At 48.1% G+C, this 17,795-nt stretch overlaps 1 protein-coding gene across 1 annotated transcript; it reads left to right on the top strand.

Annotated features, from left to right (window-relative positions):
* Positions 1-10,970: 10,970 nt before the first annotated feature.
* Positions 10,971-12,260, top strand: SOX2 (SRY-box transcription factor 2). Its single transcript, XM_029072974.2, has 2 exons — positions 10,971-11,172; positions 11,275-12,260. The coding sequence occupies exons 1-2, from the start codon at positions 11,090-11,092 to the stop codon at positions 12,155-12,157; spliced, it is 966 nt and encodes a 321-aa protein (XP_028928807.1). The 5' UTR covers positions 10,971-11,089; the 3' UTR covers positions 12,158-12,260.
* The last annotated feature ends 5,535 nt before the right edge of the window (positions 12,261-17,795 follow it).

The raw sequence follows: 17,795 nt of genomic DNA on the forward strand, positions 1-17,795 counted from the left end.
TTTAACCCAACCCAGCCCAACTCAACCCAGTCCAGCCCAGTCCACGCCAGTCCAGCCCAATTTAGCCCAGCCCATCCCAGGCCAACCCAGACCAGCCCAATCCAGTCCAACACAATCCAGACGAATCCAGGCCAACACCGCCCAGCCAAATTCAACTCAGCACAACACAGTCCAATCCAGTCTAGCATAGTCCAGCTCAACCCCACCCAGACCAGTCCAGTCCAGCCCAGCCCAGTTTGGTCTAGCCTAATCCAGCCCAGCCTAGTCCAACCCAAATTAGGCAGCCCCACCCAGCCATGCTTGCACTGTGACAACTAGATAATAATAATAATAACAACAACAATGAATACTTGTGGAATACGGTAAGTGCTTACTATGTGTCAAGCACTGTTCTTAGAGCTGGGGAAGATACAAGTTATCAGATCAAACACAGTACCAGTCTCATACAGGGTTCACAATCTAAGTAGGAGGGAGAACAAGTATTGAATCCCCCTTTTACAGATGAGGTAACTGAGGCTCAGAGATGTTAAGATGTTAAGTGACTTGCCTGTGGTCACACAGCAGCATGGGTTGGAGCCAGATTAGATTAGAAACTTGGTCCACTGACTCTGAGCCCTGTGCTCTTTCCACTAGGCCATGCTGTTTCCATCTAAATGCATTAGAAATCCCCCCCCCACACTAAAAAAAAAGGAAGGAAGGGAAGGAAGGAAGGAAGGAAGGAAGGAAGGAAGGAAGGAAGGAAGGAAGGAAGGAAGGAAGGAAGGAAGGAAGGAAGGAAGGAAGGAAGGAAGGAAGGAAGGAAGGAAGGAAGGAAGGAAGGAAGGAAGGAAGTTGTGGATGACCTAGGAGTGAAATTCCAAGTTCCCAAGCAAAACGTTCTTTTCGCAGCCCCTTCCCTCTCTCCCCCCCCCCACTGCAGAACGGGAAGTCATCGAGACAAGCAGTGGTGCTTGGTGGATCGAGCATGGGCCTGGAAGTCAGAAGGATCTGGGTTCTAATCCCAGCTCTGCCACATGTCTGCTCTGTGACCTCAGGCAAGTCACTTAACGACTCTGGGCCTCAGTGACTTCATCTGTAAAATGGGGATTAAAAGTGAACGTGATCCCCATGTTCGACAGGGACTGTGTCCGACCTGGTTAACTTGTATCTACCCTAGTGCTTAGAACAGTGCTTGGCACATAGTAAGCATTGAACAAGTACCCTAATCATTGTTAGTATTATTGTCCATCCTCAGGGTGCTCCCCCCTACCCTGGCCCTGACAAAAAACCCTATTTGGGCCTAGGTTGCTCACCCCATTGCCCTCCTGGTCCTCTGACTGTTCTTCATTCAATGCCCTTTACCTATCTCCCAATCTAGTCCCATGAGAGGGGCCACAGCCAGTTCCTGTCAGACCACCCCGCCTCCCCAACCAAACACCCCTCGAGCAGCTGCTCTCTGCTGTACCCTGCACTAGTGTCCAAGGGCTGGGTAGGGGTTGGGGTGAAGAAAGGAGAAAGCAGGGCTGAGGAAGGAGTTGGACTGGGGAGGGATCAGGGTTGGACAGGGAGCAGAGCCAAGGAGAGAGAAGGGCCAGGGACAGAGAGGGATTGGGAAGGGATGGGGAGGAAGCAGGGCCCTGGAAGGATTTCTCGACCTAGTCCATGATTCCTGCCTTCCAGTTCCCAAAAGCGCTGTATGACCTTGGACAAGTCCCTTCACTTGGAGATGCAGCATGGAGCAGTGGCTGGAGCTCAGGCCTGGGAGTCAGAAGGTCGTGGGTTCTAATCCCGGCTCTGCCCCTGGTCCGCTGGGTGACCTTGGGCAAGTCAGTTCGATTCTCTGGGCCTCATCTGTACCTCATCTGTAAATGGGGATTGAGACTGTGAGCCCCACGCGGGACAGGGACTGCGTCGAAGCCCATTCGCTTGTATCCACCCCAGCGCTTAGTACAGTGCCTGGCACATAGTAAGCGCTTAACCAAGACCACAACTGTTAGTAAGCTGGGCTTTCTCAGCGTGGCTCAGTGGAAAGAGCCCGGGTTTGGAAGTCAGAGGTCATGGGTTCTAATCCCGGCTCCACCACCTGTCAGCTGTGTGACTTTGGGCAAGTCACTTCACTTCTCTGGGCTTCAGTTTCCTCATCTGTAAAATGGGAATTCACACTGTGACCCTCACGTGGGACAACTTGATTGTCCTGTATCTACCCCAGCGCGTAGAACAGTGCTGGGCACATAGTAAACACTTAACAAATACCGACGATATTATTATTATTATTATTATCCGGAGCCGTGGTCGCTGGTGGAGGATTCAGGATGGGCATCCGAGGGCGGGATGGGGCCTGCATTCTGTGGCCTTATATGATGCCGGTGATGAAGGAGAGGGCAACGCGATCCCTTCTTTGATTTTGCCTTTCCCTGGCAATCCCCTCCGGTGTCCTAAAGAGCGGGAAAAGGAGATGCCCGTTACCTCGCTCTTCCCGATGGGCAACCTGAAGGGTCTCCGGAGCAGCTCGGCAGGGAAGGGGAGGAAGGCTGGAGGTGGAGAAAAGTGGGGGGATGCAGTCTGTCCCCAGGGGTCCCGGGGGTGGACTTTTGTTGTTGTTGTTTTTTTGGAGGGGGGTGGCGGTGCTGGGGCTCATCCTGCCTGGCTGGGAGCCGAGCTGACAGGCCGAGTCAGGCGCGCTGATTCACGGGCTCAATAGGTCGCTGGAGGGTGTTGAAATCACAAGTACAACTTGACACCTCTGAGCCCACGGTGCATCTTGTCAATAATCCGTGGATTAAGTGTAGAGATTGTCACTATAGATCATAACAGTTTCTGAAGGACTCATTACAGTCTATCGTGTCAATGATCTTCAAATTAAGGACGGGACGGGGGGGGGGGGGGGAGGGAGAGGAGGGGGAGGGGTCGACAGGAGGTGGGGGAAGGAGGCGGATAAAAGTCATCGTCCTAGCTCCAGAGGAGCCATTATGGATTATCGTGCCAGCGATCTGCAAATCACACTGGAAGGGTGTTTGGAAATGAGCCTCTCCATCTGCGCCTCGGGCTCCGAGGAGGGGCGCTCGGGAAATCCGGGGGGAGCTTGGGGGAGGGGGGACACAAATTTGGGGGAGGGGAGGAAGAAACGGAGAGGCTGCCCTCAGTCTTCTCCATGAAGATTTGGAAGGGTCTGGGGAGTTGGCTGTTGATTTCAGTGGGAGGCCATAATGATGTCCCCACAGCCGCTTCGGGTCCAGACTTGGGACCAGCACTCGCTCCAGCGGGGTCAAAACCGCCAGGCCTTTTGAAAAGCTTTAATCGGCCCTGTTTAGGGTTGTTGGTGGGGAGAGGGAAGGATTGGGAAAATGAGTGGCTTTCTGTGGGGTTTTTTTTGTTGTCGTTGTCTTTGTTCAGTGTTTAATTTTGAGTTGGAATTATTCGAACCCTCAAAATCACGTTAAACCACCGCACTCTGCCCCCCACACTGAGGTCCTTCTGAGCAGGGAGAGGAACAGGGATGGAATAGTCTAGCATCTGTGGTCCCCTGCAAGAGTTCAGGAAGGAGCGGAAAACCAAAGGCGGAATTATCTTGGTTTTGTAGGTTTAATCCAAGTCCCGAACGTGCTTTCGAAAGGGTGTTTGGACCACCCGAAGGATTCAGATAGAGTGAGAAGAGAAAACGAAATCCTCCCTGTGAAATTCGGAGGGGACCGGGCAGAGCGAAGAAGACATTTAAAATGATTTCATTTCCACTCAGTCTCTGCGCTATCCGGCCTACACTTCACTAACATTTCGTTCAAGTACAGTCTGGTATCACCGATAGGCCACAGAGACATTAAGTGCGGTTTACGTTAGATTTTTTTTTAATAAGAACCCCAACTAAAATAAAATAATATGAAATAGGGGATTAAAAGTAATAGCCTTCTCGCCGGAAACTCTGCCAGGACTCTGAAGTCCAGTGATTGCCTTTGTGTGATTAATGGTGCAGGACAGTGTGGTCAAACGGTGGGACATTTATTTAAACTCCTCGGAAATGACTCTGACAGGTGTTTGTGGCCCGGAGGGGTGGGGGGTGGGGGTAGCGTTGCCTCGTCACCTTGAATTCATGGATTGTGGCTTTCATTCTCCGTCCCCTTCCCCAGTTTAAAAATAAGACGATTTTTCTGGCGATTTTTCTGGGTGACTGAAAAACGGGTTCGTGGCGGCAGTTTCTTTGACATTTCAATTTGGCTCCTGAGAGAGAATTGATATTAAAACAATTATTCGGTCGCTTTTATAAGCAAAGTTGTACTTTTCCGGGAATCAGCTGCCGTATTCCAGCAGGAACTGAGGGACAGTTAGCCATAAAATTGCGTGGCGTTCACTAGTGATGGTACCTGAATGCTGCTTTGTTTAAAAAAAAAAAACCCAACAAAACACAAAACTGTGTTATCCCAATTTAGGGTGATGAGAAAATGCTTCAATATATTTAGGTTCCCAGAACGTGAGCTCTTTTAAAAATTTATGTATTTCATTAATGAAAATTAGGGCGGAAGAGAGAGTAGGAGAAGAAGCTGAATGTAGAGCTGAGCCGCATTCCAGAGCTTTCAAGGATGCTTAGAGCTCTTGAAGGAAATTATTAGGTGAAATTGGGTTTTGGACTGAAGAAGCATTTGTTATCTCCTGTGCGTTGGGATATGTAATACCACTTCGGAGAATTACAACGGAGATGCTGAAGAGGCAGGCGTGAACAAAAGGAAGTTTACGCAGTTATCTATACATATATTTATATATGTATATATATGCATGTGTATATACGTATATACATATACCTATCTATACACGTGTATGTAAATACATATATATATATATGCACACGTGGATATATATGTGTGTATGTGTGTGTAAATATACCCACCTATCTCAGCAGAGCCAGATTTGTAGATGAATATCTGCAGTGTGCATACTGTAAATAGATGGACCGCAGTCTCTCAGTAATTCTTCTTCGCACCTCCAGAACTTTAATGAGACCTAGATATAGGGAGCCTTCGGGGAAATGAGAGACTTTTCCAGGAGGTGGAAGAATGGCCTTTAAAAATATTTGCGTCTCTTTGTGAGTTGCTCTAGGGCATTCTTAACATCCTGAAGTTTGCAAGTGCACCTCGGGAAAGGCTGGTTTGAAATTTGTCTTTGTAGATCCTTGCACTGTAACTTCTGCCAACCAAGTTTGCTTCTGAATCTGTTCGTTTGTTTTTAAAGAAAATTCCTGTGGGTCGCTTTTTACAGTCGTCTGTAATTACTGCTTGAACTGCCGAGATACCAAGCCCGCCTCATTTTGGGGTCATTCATCTCGAGTACTTATAGAGAGCACCCAATTTGTCGAGGGAGTTGGGGGAGAGAATGGCATTCTTGTTGTTTTGAAATCTCGAAATAAATAAATAAATAAATAAATAACCCCACAGATCTTGGCTCGTGACTGTAACGTCTTCAGTCTGTGATTTTCAGTTTTCATTTGTTTAATGGAGGGATGCGGATTGAGTCTTCCCTCCTGAAGTACCCTAGCCCTTGGCCTAAACACTTCTATTCTTCTTTGTTTTGTTTTGCTTTTTAAATCCAAGAAGACACTATGTCCGGTACTCTGTTATATTTCCCCCTTTTAGCCCAATTTGCCTTTTTGCTCATCACCAGGACAGGTTGCCCTGGGTCATTTTCAATGACTTGAAAGGGTTGTAATCTAGGGGGTAAAAGGAAAGTTGGAGAGGAATGGGGAGAAACTTAATTTGGTCTGTTTGGGTTTTTCAGGCGCATCTCACCAGTACCCCTATAAGAAGCTCATTCTATACATTTTCCTCTCTCATATTTGTCTTTTTTCTTATGTAATAAAATTAAAACTTTTGGATCCCACGTTGACATTTTTCAGAAAATTGAGTTATCAAGGCGGTAATTATTTCACAGGGAGATAAAACTCGCCTAGCCCTAACTGTCAAATAGGGCTCTTTTCAAATTTTAATTACAAAATAAAATTAGTCTGCTCTTCCTCGGAAGGGTTTGTGAGTGCTTAAACAGAGCTTCCCCCAATACTGGTGGTCGTCAAACTCTGCTAATTAGCAATGCTGAGAAATTCCAGTTAACAAGGACATTCTCCAAGACTCTGCAGGTTCCCTGCCGTTCGCCTTCATTTCCATAAGAAGATTAAGAGTGGAGGGGAACACACTCAAATGCAGATGCAGAAAAGAAGCGTTTTTTAACAAGCATCATAATAGTAAGATGCTTGGCCGGTTCTCACCTAATTACCGCAAGTTAAACCTCTATTTGCAGCTAAGGAGAAAAAATAAGTCTGGGGTCCCCTTTCTCCGCAAGAGTGGATAATACCGTTTGCTTCAGATTTGTTGGGAGGGCCGCTGCCAGAAAAAAAAAATACTGAATACCAAAATAAAGATGATATAGCTTTACACTGGCTGGACGAAGTTGGGTCTTAGGGGATTTCTGGTGGGCTTTTGGCCCCCAGCAGACTAGCAGAACCGAACCCCGAATCCCAGGCAGCTAATACTCATTTTTTTTCTTAAATTCTTGAATTAAAGGTAAAGGGTGTGGTTATTAGCAGTCCGCAGAGGCGAAAGATTGCACTGTCGTGTTTAGGGTAAACATTTTGCATTTCGGTAAATTATCCAAAGGCCGCGTTTTATGTACTTGGCGAATGAAATACATCGCTTCGCGTCTTACTTTGTTCCAAAGGAGTGTTTTTTACTAATACCGCAAACTACTCCTAGGCACCTTACACTGATCTGGGGGAAAGAAGAGAGGAGAAAGGCGTGGGTTGTTGTTGTTGTTTTTTTAAAAAAAAATACATCTATTTTCCAAACCCTAATGCGAAAATCGTTTCTGTTATCTCCCTTACCTTTAATCTTATTTTCTATAGCACATTATTATGCATAGATGCCAGCGACAGTTAGTTTATTGCGCTGATAAGTAAAAGGAGCTTAATTAAAATAAAGCTGTAAATAAATGCAGCCAATGATAACACAATTGTTAGGTATTTCCATAGCGTATTTATATGATAAACGCAATTAACAAAGGACCGAGCTAGCCCTTTTAACCTCTTAAATATATTATTATAGAGTTCATGCACAAATGCATGCATCTGGGTACGTGCAAAGTCTTTGCGCTGCATGAACTGAGCCCCAACCTAAGGAAATCATTCTACATCTCTAACTACAGCCTCCCAGGAGAGGAAAGCAACAACAACAACAACAACAACATAAGAGTGGCTTGTATAGCACCAACCATCAGTTATCAATTTATTACGATAAACACACACCACCAACACCCACACCCACTCTTTTTTTTAAAACTTAATTATCCATAAGATTTTTTTTGGAATAATGCGATCAAGTCGAGACTAAAGCATAAACAATAACAGAGTAAGTACTTGGTGCGCCCTGGGTAGCGTCTGGACAATCATAATTCATTCATATGTTGAATCTCATAATTTGTACCTATTTCCCATAGTTGAACCTCTCACTTATCTCTGGGTTAGATGTACATTTGGGAGTTAAGCAAATTAAGGCTGATTCTTATGATTTTCTTACACGGACCGTGTGAGGTGCGCTCACTTTTCTTGTATTTCAATTTTCCGTAATTAGTTTAGTTGCTCTCTCCTCTTTACTATTTCCAAACATTGTCTTTTAAAGAAAAAGCGACGGGCCCGGGAAAGTGCGTCCACCAGTAGGGGGCGCACCTACCCCATCCCTGAAACCCTCAGCAGAAAAGCGCGCGGCTAAACCCTTTGCTTTTCTCATCTTCCCTCCCCCTTCTTCTCTCTCCCACCCCCCCTTCCCCTGGCCCATCTCTCTCCCTTTCCCCAGTCCCCCCACCCACCCCCCAGCCCCGCCACCCAGCCCGCCTTTTTCTGTTCCCAATCATTCTTGAGGCGTTTGGCTTAATCTCATAACTAGTTGAAATCCTATTTGTGCATAATTCTAATTGCGTATATAATATATCTCATTTGGCTAGTGATCTAGTGATAGAGATCACTAGCCAAATCTTCAGATCCTCTGCCTCTTTTTAGGAACCCCGAATTAGATCTCAGCTAAACTTTTCAACAAGGCTAGGAGAGATGGGGTAAGAGAACACCAGCACGAATTGGAGGGCTGTTTGGGTGTCGTCTCCCCCCACCCCCCCCCCCACCTTTCTTTCTTTTTCCCCTCCTTGGTTGTACTGATTATTCAATCTGACTCGAATATCAGGGGCTTTCCAAATATCACCAAAAAAAGAAAGATGGGGATGGGGGGTGGGGGGAGGGAGGAGAGGAGGAGAGACCCCTGTGGGGATGGCAGAGGAAAATTTGAGGAACTGGAGCTAAGCAACCACAAAATAATCGTCTGTTTTCCACAGTTAATAAATGGAAGGTGACCGTGAGATACCAATAGCTACATTTTCCTTCAATGACTAGGAGTGCGTGCGTGTGTGCGTGTGTGTGTGTGTGTGTGTGTGCGTGTGTGTCGGGGGGGGGGGGGGAATGCTAAGGGGAAAAAAAAAAGCCCTGATGGTTTTAAGTCCTTTTAAAGACAGAAATGGCATGAGGCTTTTTCTTCTTCTTCTTTTTTCTTTGTAGTCAAGTGCATTTTAGCCACAAAGATCCCAACAAGAGAGTGGAAGGAAACTTAGACCGGGCTTTGTTTGGCTCCGTGTAGTGACAACAAGAGAAACAAAACTACCTATTTGTAACGGACGTGCTGCCATTTCTTTCTGCATTGAGCTCCCACCTATTGAAATCTTTACATCGGGACAATGGGAGAGCGTCTAAAATTACCCTCCTGGGTCCCCGGCGCACGAGATTCCTGAGCCCCCTACCCCCTCCCACCCCTCCGCCTTCCCCAAACTCCTACCTTCCTTCCTATCTCCCTTCCTTATCTCCACCATCCTGCGACTCCTCTTACCTTCTCCAACACCTGTGCCATCTCCCCTGCTCAGTGATTCCCCAACCCCAATCCAATCCGTTCTCAAAAACGACCTCAGGTACCGTAAGGAAGAGGGGCACCCTCTTGGAGCTTAATAATAGTAACTGGTATGTCACCATCACCATCATTATCATCATTATTATTATTACTATTATCCTCCTATTTTTTAGTTGGAGGTGGTGGTGGCTAGTCAAAACTCGAATAAGACTTGGGTCGTGGAAACTGGACCTTGGAGTTTGACCCGGATAATGCATATCAGATGAAGAACTTGAAGGTAGCGGTTGTGGTGGTGTTGTTTTGGTCTGTTTTCTCCTTGCTGCGCTGAGCTAGAGGGAAGTTGAACTCTTTCTCCTTCATTTATTAGGGTATTCTCCCCCCCCCCCCCTTGTTTGAATCGGACACACTGAAATCCTTCTTCTTGGGAGGCTTGGGAGAAAGGAAGGAGGGCGGGAGGGGGAGGGGAGCGAGGGTTTGTGGCTTTGCTTTTCCGCCGTTTGAATGGAGAAAAGCCAGGGACGGTGGGGGAGGGGTGCGGATGTAGCCGGGGGAAAGGAGAGAGGGGGGAGAGAGGGGAAAAGAGACGAGAGAGAGGGAGAGAGGGAAAGAGAGGGAAAAAGAGAGGGGAGAGAGGGAAAGAGGGGGAGAAGAGAGGGCAAGAGAGGAGAGAGGGGGAGAGAGGGAAAGAGAGAGGAGAGAGGGGCAGAAAGGGAAAGAGAGAGGAGAGAAAGGGGGAGAGAAGGAAAGAGGAGAGAAAGAGGGAAAGAGGGGAGAGAGAGGGGGAGAGGGAAAAAGAGAGGCGAGGGGGGGAGAGAGGGAAAGAGAGAGAGAGAGGCACCTGCAGTTTCTTGAGGCCAACGAGCAGAGAGCTCCTGACCCTTTCTATGGGGAGCAAGGGGTGGCCGCTCAGTGGAAGTCCAGTCCCACTCTGAGTACATCAATCGAGTGCCCCGGCAGGATGACTCTATTTTTCAGCCCTCCGGAGCAGGCGAGTGTCCGGATGGGACCCCTCGGGCTCCTCGCTTCAGAACCAGGGAAAGGTGGGAGGCCGAGCAACGGGGTCGTCCCCAGATCGATCCGGGGCACATCGGGACCGGGGGGAGGCAGCGGGAAGGAGTGGGAGGCAGGACGGTTCCCTGGGGAGCCTCGGGGTGGGAAGAGGAGCTCCCGTCCCTGTCCTGGAGGGCCGGTGGGGACAGTCATCCCAAAAGGACGCGTCCTGCCCACCCTTTTCCCACTGAAATCTCTCCCCCTCTCAACAGCAACAACAACAACGACGACAACAAGAATCAATACCAACTTTATGGGGGGGGGGGAGGAAAAAAAGTAGCCTCGATGCTGTTTACCCACTTCCTCGGAAAAAAAGGCGTGTGGTGTGACCTGTTGCTGCGAGAAGCGATACAAAGGGTTCTCAGTGGCTGGCGAGCTGGCGGCTGGACCCGCCCCCCCCCCCCCAAGGCCTCGCCCACTCGGCGGCGGCGGCAGGCCCCGCCCCCTTTTATGCAAAACGGGGCCCGGACCCCGCCCCTTTTCATGCAAAACGGGGCGAAGGGGCCGGGCCTGGGCGGAGGAGCCGCCGAGCGCTGATTGGTCGGGGGAAAGCCATTTATTCCCTGACAGCCCCCGTCACATGGACGGTTGTCTATTAACTTGTTCAAAAAAGTATCAGGAGTTGTCAAGGCGGAGAAGAGAGTGTTTGCAAAAGGGGGGAAAGTAGTTTGCTGCCTCTTTAAGACTAGGAGGAGAGAGAGAAAGAAGAGGAGAGAGAGAAAGAGAGAGAGAGAAAAGGGGAGAGCGAGCGAGCGACAGGGAGAAAGGGGGAGAGAAGAAGTTTCAACTCCCAAGCTTAAGCATTTCCAAAAAAAAAAAAACTAATAACAACAATAATCACCAGCCTCGGAAGCCAGTGGAGGAGGGAAGAGCTTTCCGATCCCGGTTCCGGATCGAATTTTTTTTTTCTTTTTGCCTTTTTTCTTTTTCTTTTTTTTTTTTAAATCATTCCTCGCCTGATTCTTTTCCCGGAGCTTTCCCCCCCCTCCCCCCCCGGCCCCCTTCTTCCCCTCCCTCCCCCTCCCTCCCCCTCCCCTCTTTCCCAGCCGCCGCGGCCCCCCGAAAAAAGCCGAGAAGCGCAGCCCAAAGTCTCCGCCGGGGCGAGCGTGTGGTCCCTGGGCCGAAGGGGGCTCGGGGCCGCCTGAATGTACAACATGATGGAGACCGAGCTGAAGCCGCCGGGCCCGCCGCAGACTTCGGGGGGCGGCGGTGGAGGAGGAGGAGGAGGAGGAGGAGGAGGAGGAGGAGGAGGAGGAGGAGGCGGCGGCGGGAACTCCAACCCGGCGGCTGCAGCTGCGGCGGCTGCGGCGGCTGCAGCGGCGGCTGCAGCGGCGGCTGCAGCGGCTGCAGGCGCCAACCAGAAGAACAGCCCCGACCGGGTGAAGCGGCCCATGAACGCCTTCATGGTCTGGTCCCGCGGGCAGCGTCGGAAAATGGCCCAGGAGAACCCCAAGATGCACAACTCGGAGATCAGCAAGCGTCTGGGCGCCGAGTGGAAACTCTTGTCGGAGGCGGAGAAGCGGCCCTTCATCGACGAGGCCAAGCGGCTGCGGGCCCTGCACATGAAGGAGCACCCGGATTATAAATACCGGCCGCGGCGGAAAACCAAGACGCTGATGAAGAAGGATAAGTACACGCTGCCGGGGGGGCTGCTGGCCCCGGGAGGCACCGGCCTGGCCGGCGGGGTCGGGGTCGGGGCCGGCCTGGCCGCCGGGGTCAACCAGAGGATGGACGGCTACGCGCACATGAACGGCTGGACCAACGGCGGCTACGGCATGATGCAGGAGCAGCTCGGCTACCCGCAGCACCCGGGCCTCAACGCGCACAACGCTGCGCCCATGCAGCCCATGCACCGCTACGACGTCAGCGCCCTGCAGTACAACTCCATGACCAGCTCGCAGACTTACATGAACGGCTCGCCCACCTACAGCATGTCTTACTCGCAGCAAGGGACCCCCGGCATGGCGCTGGGCTCCATGGGCTCCGTCGTCAAGTCGGAGTCCAGCTCCAGCCCCCCCGTCGTCACCTCGTCCTCCCACTCCAGGGCGCCCTGCCAGGCCGGGGACCTCCGGGACATGATCAGTATGTATCTCCCGGGGGCCGAAGTGCCGGAGCCCGCGGCCCCCAGCAGACTGCACATGTCCCAACACTATCAGAGCGCTCCCGTCCCCGGCACAGCCATTAACGGCACCCTCCCGCTGTCGCACATGTGAGAGACGGACCGGGACGGCAGAGGGGACGGAAAAAACTAAAACAAAACAAACAAACAAACAAAAAAACCAACAAAAAAAAAACAACGAAAAAAAAAAGGAAAAGGAAAAGGAAAAAAAAAGGGGGGGGGGAGAAAAGGAGAGAGAGAGACGACAGCAGCAGCAGCAGCAGCCGCGGCGGCTAAAGGGATCGCCCCCCACCCACTCCCACGCACGCACACACAAAAGAAATCCCACCACCCGCAGCCACAAAGAGGAGCGCGCACACACACTCGCACACACAAAAATCGGCATTCTCCACGGCCGACGGCGACAGCGTCAAAAACTTTTAAGAGAGAGACGGACTTCTTGGGGGGGGGAGGAGGGGGAAGGGCCGGGGAGGGAGGGGGGGACTATTTTTGTACAGAGAAAACTCTGGGGAGGGGCGAGAGGAACTTGTATAGATCCGGAGGGAACGAACGCTACCCAAAACTTTTTAAAAGTTCTAGTGGAACGGTAGGAGCTTTGCAGAAAGTTTGCAAAAGTCTTTACCAATAATATTTAGAGCTAGTCTCCGAGCGACGGGGGAGGGGGGGGAGGGAGGGGAAATGTTTTAATATTTGCCAGCAGCTTTTGTACAGTATTTATCGAGATAAACATGGCGATCCAAATGTCCATCGTTTATAAGCTGAGAATTTGCCAATATTTTTCAAGGAGAGTCTTCTTGCAGAATTTTCATCACGGCAACCGACATTTAGAGCGGTTGCAAACGAGAACGAGGAAATTAGTCAGATTTGGACATCTTAATGGTGGAGAAATTGTACAAAAGGAGGGGGGAGTGGGGAAAGGTTAGGATAAGTACTTGCAAAACCATGTCCGTGGTTTTCTATAAAAGGGCAAAAGTTTAGATTGTACTAAATTTTTTTTTTACTTCTTGTTAAAAAGCGAAAATGGCCACGCAGGATGACACCGTTGATAATTTATAATAATAGCTTTTGTTTCCAAATTTTTCATCCTGTTCAGATTAAAAAAAAACATGAATTACTGTGTTTGAAATATTTTCTTATGGTTTGTAATATTTCTGTAAATTTATCGTGATATTTTAAGGTTTTTTTTCCTCATTTTCCGTAGTTGTATTTTAAAGATTCGGCTCTGTGTTATTTGAATCAGTCTGCCGAGAGTCCATGTATATATTTGAACTAATACCATCCTTATAACAGGTACATTTTCAACTTAAGTTTTTACTCCATTATGCACAGTTTGAGATAAATAAATTTTTGAAATATGGACACTGAAATTCCGTTTGAGTCTTCGATTTATTGGGATCATGCAATGTGATTTTTCATAACTCGGGGGACTAAAATCTCACTCTGGTCGACGGAGTTGATCTAAAAGCCACCGTAGTATTCAAGCCGAGACGTGCAACATATGCTAATGTGACAGTTAGACCAAAAAAAAAAAAACAAACAATCAAAAAAAAAAAACAAGCCAACCTTAACTGAATAACTAATCGGGTCAAAACGAAATACTCATGTGTTTAAAATACGAATTAGCGATTTATGATGTAAATCCACACCCTTTGAGCAAGATGAATAAGGATGACGGGGCATGTGTACTTTGATGATTTATGCCACTTGTTGCTAGTAAGAAGACATGGTCTCAGCAGAAGCTTTGTGGTAAATCTGAATATATATATATATATACATATATTTGCCTATATGTATATATACATATGTGTAGATGTAGTGCCTAAGAATCCTTGGAAAACTGGGCCATATCCAGAACGGGAGGGTTTGGAGGTTTTGTTTTGTTTTGTTTGTTTTATGTACGGTGCCGTGAGCCTCTCGGAAGTAGAACACATAGAGAAGGGAAAATGATGCTCGTTGTCTCGTTTGCAATTATGCTGAAACAACGAAAACGAGTCAAGCAAAGTGCTAATCTGTAGTAGTGGGGTTTTTTTCTGGCCCTGCTGTTGTCTGTGGGGAAACAAGTGGTTTGTTTTCTTTGTGACTTCATAAACTTTCTCCTCTTTATTTTCTCATGTAGACGAGAGGAAAACAGTAAAGTGTGTGTGTTGCAAACTCTACACGCTTTTCACAGCTGTTTTTTTCCTCTCTCTCCCTCTCTCTCTCTCTCTCTCTCTCTCTCTCTCCTTTTTCTTCCTAAATCATATTTCTTAAATTGCCAGCGCGGGTGCAAGCGTGTAGCCCAAATTCGGATAATCTTTCCAGCTGATAACAAGCGAAAGAGAAGCCAGGCGTCAGCCAAATTAAAGAAGAAAACTGCCAACTCTGAGGTAGATTTTTTACTTTGTCCAGTCTAATCACATTTGGAGATGAAATGATTATGCTTTGATCTGTAACAATGTCTTTTTCCGGGAGTGCCGGGAATTCAGAGAGCGGAGGAACTAAGGGCCATCTTGTCGTCAGTGGCGAGTGCGAGAAAGTTGCGAGGTCGTCACAGACTTGTTCTAGCCAGAGATGCTGCTAAACCCAAACTGCAGAGAACTTTGCTGAGCACTGATACGAACACCAAGGGATTTTCTTCCCAAACATATGCTATTTCCCCTCAGTTGTAACCGGACGAGGGTCCAGGGGAGAGAAAGATTTTTATTTTTGAATTGGGAGCGGAGGGGGGTGGAGGGATGCTTTTTCTTCGTTTAAATTTCAAGAACGAAGAAAGTGTGACCAACTTGGTATGGCTTCGGACTGGTTGAGATCAGAGCTCGGAGTGCGACCTGAGAGGAAAAGGCAAGCCATAAGGGCCCAACACAATGTAGGCTTTCGTGTGTGGAGTAGCCAGGTGTTTCAGTCGGGCAGCTTGTTGGATCCCACCTTAATTCAAAGGAAACTCTAAACCCCAGACCCAAGAATTTAGACGGGTCGTGGCATTGCTGAGACTTGGGTCTCATTCGATCTGCAGGTCCCTTCCTCATTTGTCTTCAGAAAAGTTAAAATCGCAAGTTACCCGGTGAAATGTTAGGTCCCTTCCTGTTGGTGTATTTTTTTGTTTGTTTATTTATTTGCTTGTTTCCTCTTTGCATTCCCCGGTCCGTGCTGTACTACGAAAGGGCAGTTATTCTTCCAGTTCCAGGCCCCTTTGCGAAGCAGTTTCCCCCCCCCCCCCCCTTCTAATGAATGCAGAGACTCTAAAAGAATTTCTCCAAGCAGTCCGGCATTTGTAATGCATATAGGGATTATTCACGTGGTAATGAGCACATTCGCCGGCTCTTGCTTGCACATATGAATAAAAGGGAACTTTGAATAAAGATCCGAACGATCTTGCCATCCATCAAGGAAAAAGATTCCGGGAATTTGAGTCAACTGCAATAAAAAAGGGGGGGTACTTTTAAAGGTGCCATCCCCCTCAATATTCGAGGACGTAGGATGCACTGCTGGGCCCCCAAAACCACCCAGGAGACGGAAGAAGAGAAGCGGTGCATTTAAACAAAGGACCTTAAGCCTCAGAGCCAACAGCTTTTTGTTGACAAATTGCTCAGCCTCAGTTTTTTTTTTTTTTTTAATTCGAAGGAGCAGGAGCGATGTTTTACAAAGTTGAATTGGTCTGGAATGATTATGAGTGTCTGCCAAGGGAAGGGGGCGGGAAGCCCCCAAATCCTAACACGGGGAGAAGCCAAACCGTTTTGTATGTAAATCTCAATTAATTCATTTTTTAAATTGCTGTTGAGGGGGAAAAAATGGCACAGGCCGCCGTGATCAGTAGTTCATTGGGTGAAATGCCTCAATGATATGCTATTCTAGAAAGCAGAATTATAACCACGGGAGTGCATTTTCTGTACATGAAATGGGTGATTCTTAACTTCAGCAACAGCAGCACCACCACCGTCATCACCAGCACCAAGACAAAAGTTGGGTGCGCTCATCTTCCTTGATGCTGAAGTTGATCAGGATTTAGTGTTCAGCTCCTTCCGCAGCGTTACTGAGTGAGGTGTCTTTCATACACACTCAATTTCCGGGCAAAGAGAATAAATACAAATGTTTCACTAACCTTATACATGGGGTAGGAACGAGCCCAAGGATAAGATTATAGTTTCCCCTGCGATTTTATTTTTTTTCTACAGACGGGGTGTTAAAATATTTTGCTGAACTGGAGAGGTAGATTAGCAGGGTTTCTTGCCAATGCTGGGAAGCCGGTATTACAGCTTGTCCCAGGGGGAAATGGCTCACATTAACCACTAAATGAATATTTGACAAGGGCTCATTCGGAGGTATTATTACTACAAACGTGTCCCTACTGGACTTTCCAAGGGTCAAAGAGCAATGCTGCAATTAATTATTTAGACTGCTAGTAGAATTGGTTGTAATCGCTGTACTTATTCCCAGAACCGACACATTTTTACAGTAGGGAATCTCAGGAGAATCTTCCCCATCAGCAGTGCCTTGTGATTTAAACACATGCGCTCACGCACACACACACACACACACACAGACGCGCTCACTCTCTCTCTCTCTCTCTCTCTCACACACACACACACACACACACACACACACACAATCTCAGGAAAAGGAAAGGCATCGGTTGCCTTTTCCATCAAACCTGGGCCGAGGAAGAAAAATAGACATTTCCATTTATCTAAGGCCCTCAATTCTGTCGAACGACCATCTCTGAGTTTATGTAATCTTTACGGTCAAGAAACTAGCGCCAATGATGAATTCAAAACTAGAATCTGGGGCTGGAGATCCCTCTTCCCTGAAGGGTCCATTTAACCCCGAGCTCTATTCCGGGTAGATAGATGCTTGGGTTTTATATCCCGTTCCAAAGAAGGAGACATGTTGCCAATAGAGGCGGACAGAGACACTTCTTTAATTTTCCCGTCGATTTAATTTTACTCTGAAAGTCTCGGGCTTGCAGGGTTCGGTCTCGGTGAGAGACTATGTCGCATTTTTCCTGGTCCTTCTTCGAGCAGAAGGGCCAGTGCGGGTGCAATCGATGTGTTTGAAGCTACCCCAACCTGCCTGAAAGACTTTTCCCCTTTGGGGGTGGGGGGTAGGGGTGGATGGGGGTGGGGGAGGGTTGGGGGAGGAGGGAAGGAGAGGGGAGAAGGGCGGCAGAGGGAGAGTGGGAGGTTGTTTTTATTTAAGTTTCATTTTTGCGCTCCCTTCACGCCCTCGGTGGTAGTAGGTAAAACGCTAAGAGAACGTTCCGAGTGAGATTAGGTGACAATAATATATGTTGAATGAATAAGAGATAAGCTGCGAGGGGGGAGCGGGAAGCGGTAATTACAAACCCAATTCATTCAGCTTTTCAGGACTTTTGTTGTGGGAGCTCCATTGACGGGTTTCGAGCTGCCACTTTTCTCACATTAAAAAGAACTGATCAGCGCCTCAGGGGGACAAGCAATACCGCTTAACTGCATAGTGACGGGGTCCTCATTTAGAGCCATTACAAGAAGAAAATTAAACAGAGCCTTTGTGTGCACCAGGTTTACTTTTCAATTGCTGACAGTTTATAGCTAACTGCTCAGAGATTGAAGTTTGATTGTGGTTTGATCGCCTGCTAGTTAGTACCACTGCTTTTTGGGTAATTAATTTTGGTTCCCCCTTGGGTGCGGAGAATTGCAGGAGTTGGTCATATTTTGCTTTGGAAGAAGCAATTCACTTTGCAGGCAGCTTCAGCAGAGAAGTGAGTCGTGTCTCCCCCC

This window comes from Ornithorhynchus anatinus, chromosome 1 (assembly GCF_004115215.2).
Source record: "Ornithorhynchus anatinus isolate Pmale09 chromosome 1, mOrnAna1.pri.v4, whole genome shotgun sequence".
Lineage (NCBI taxonomy): Eukaryota > Metazoa > Chordata > Mammalia > Monotremata > Ornithorhynchidae > Ornithorhynchus > Ornithorhynchus anatinus.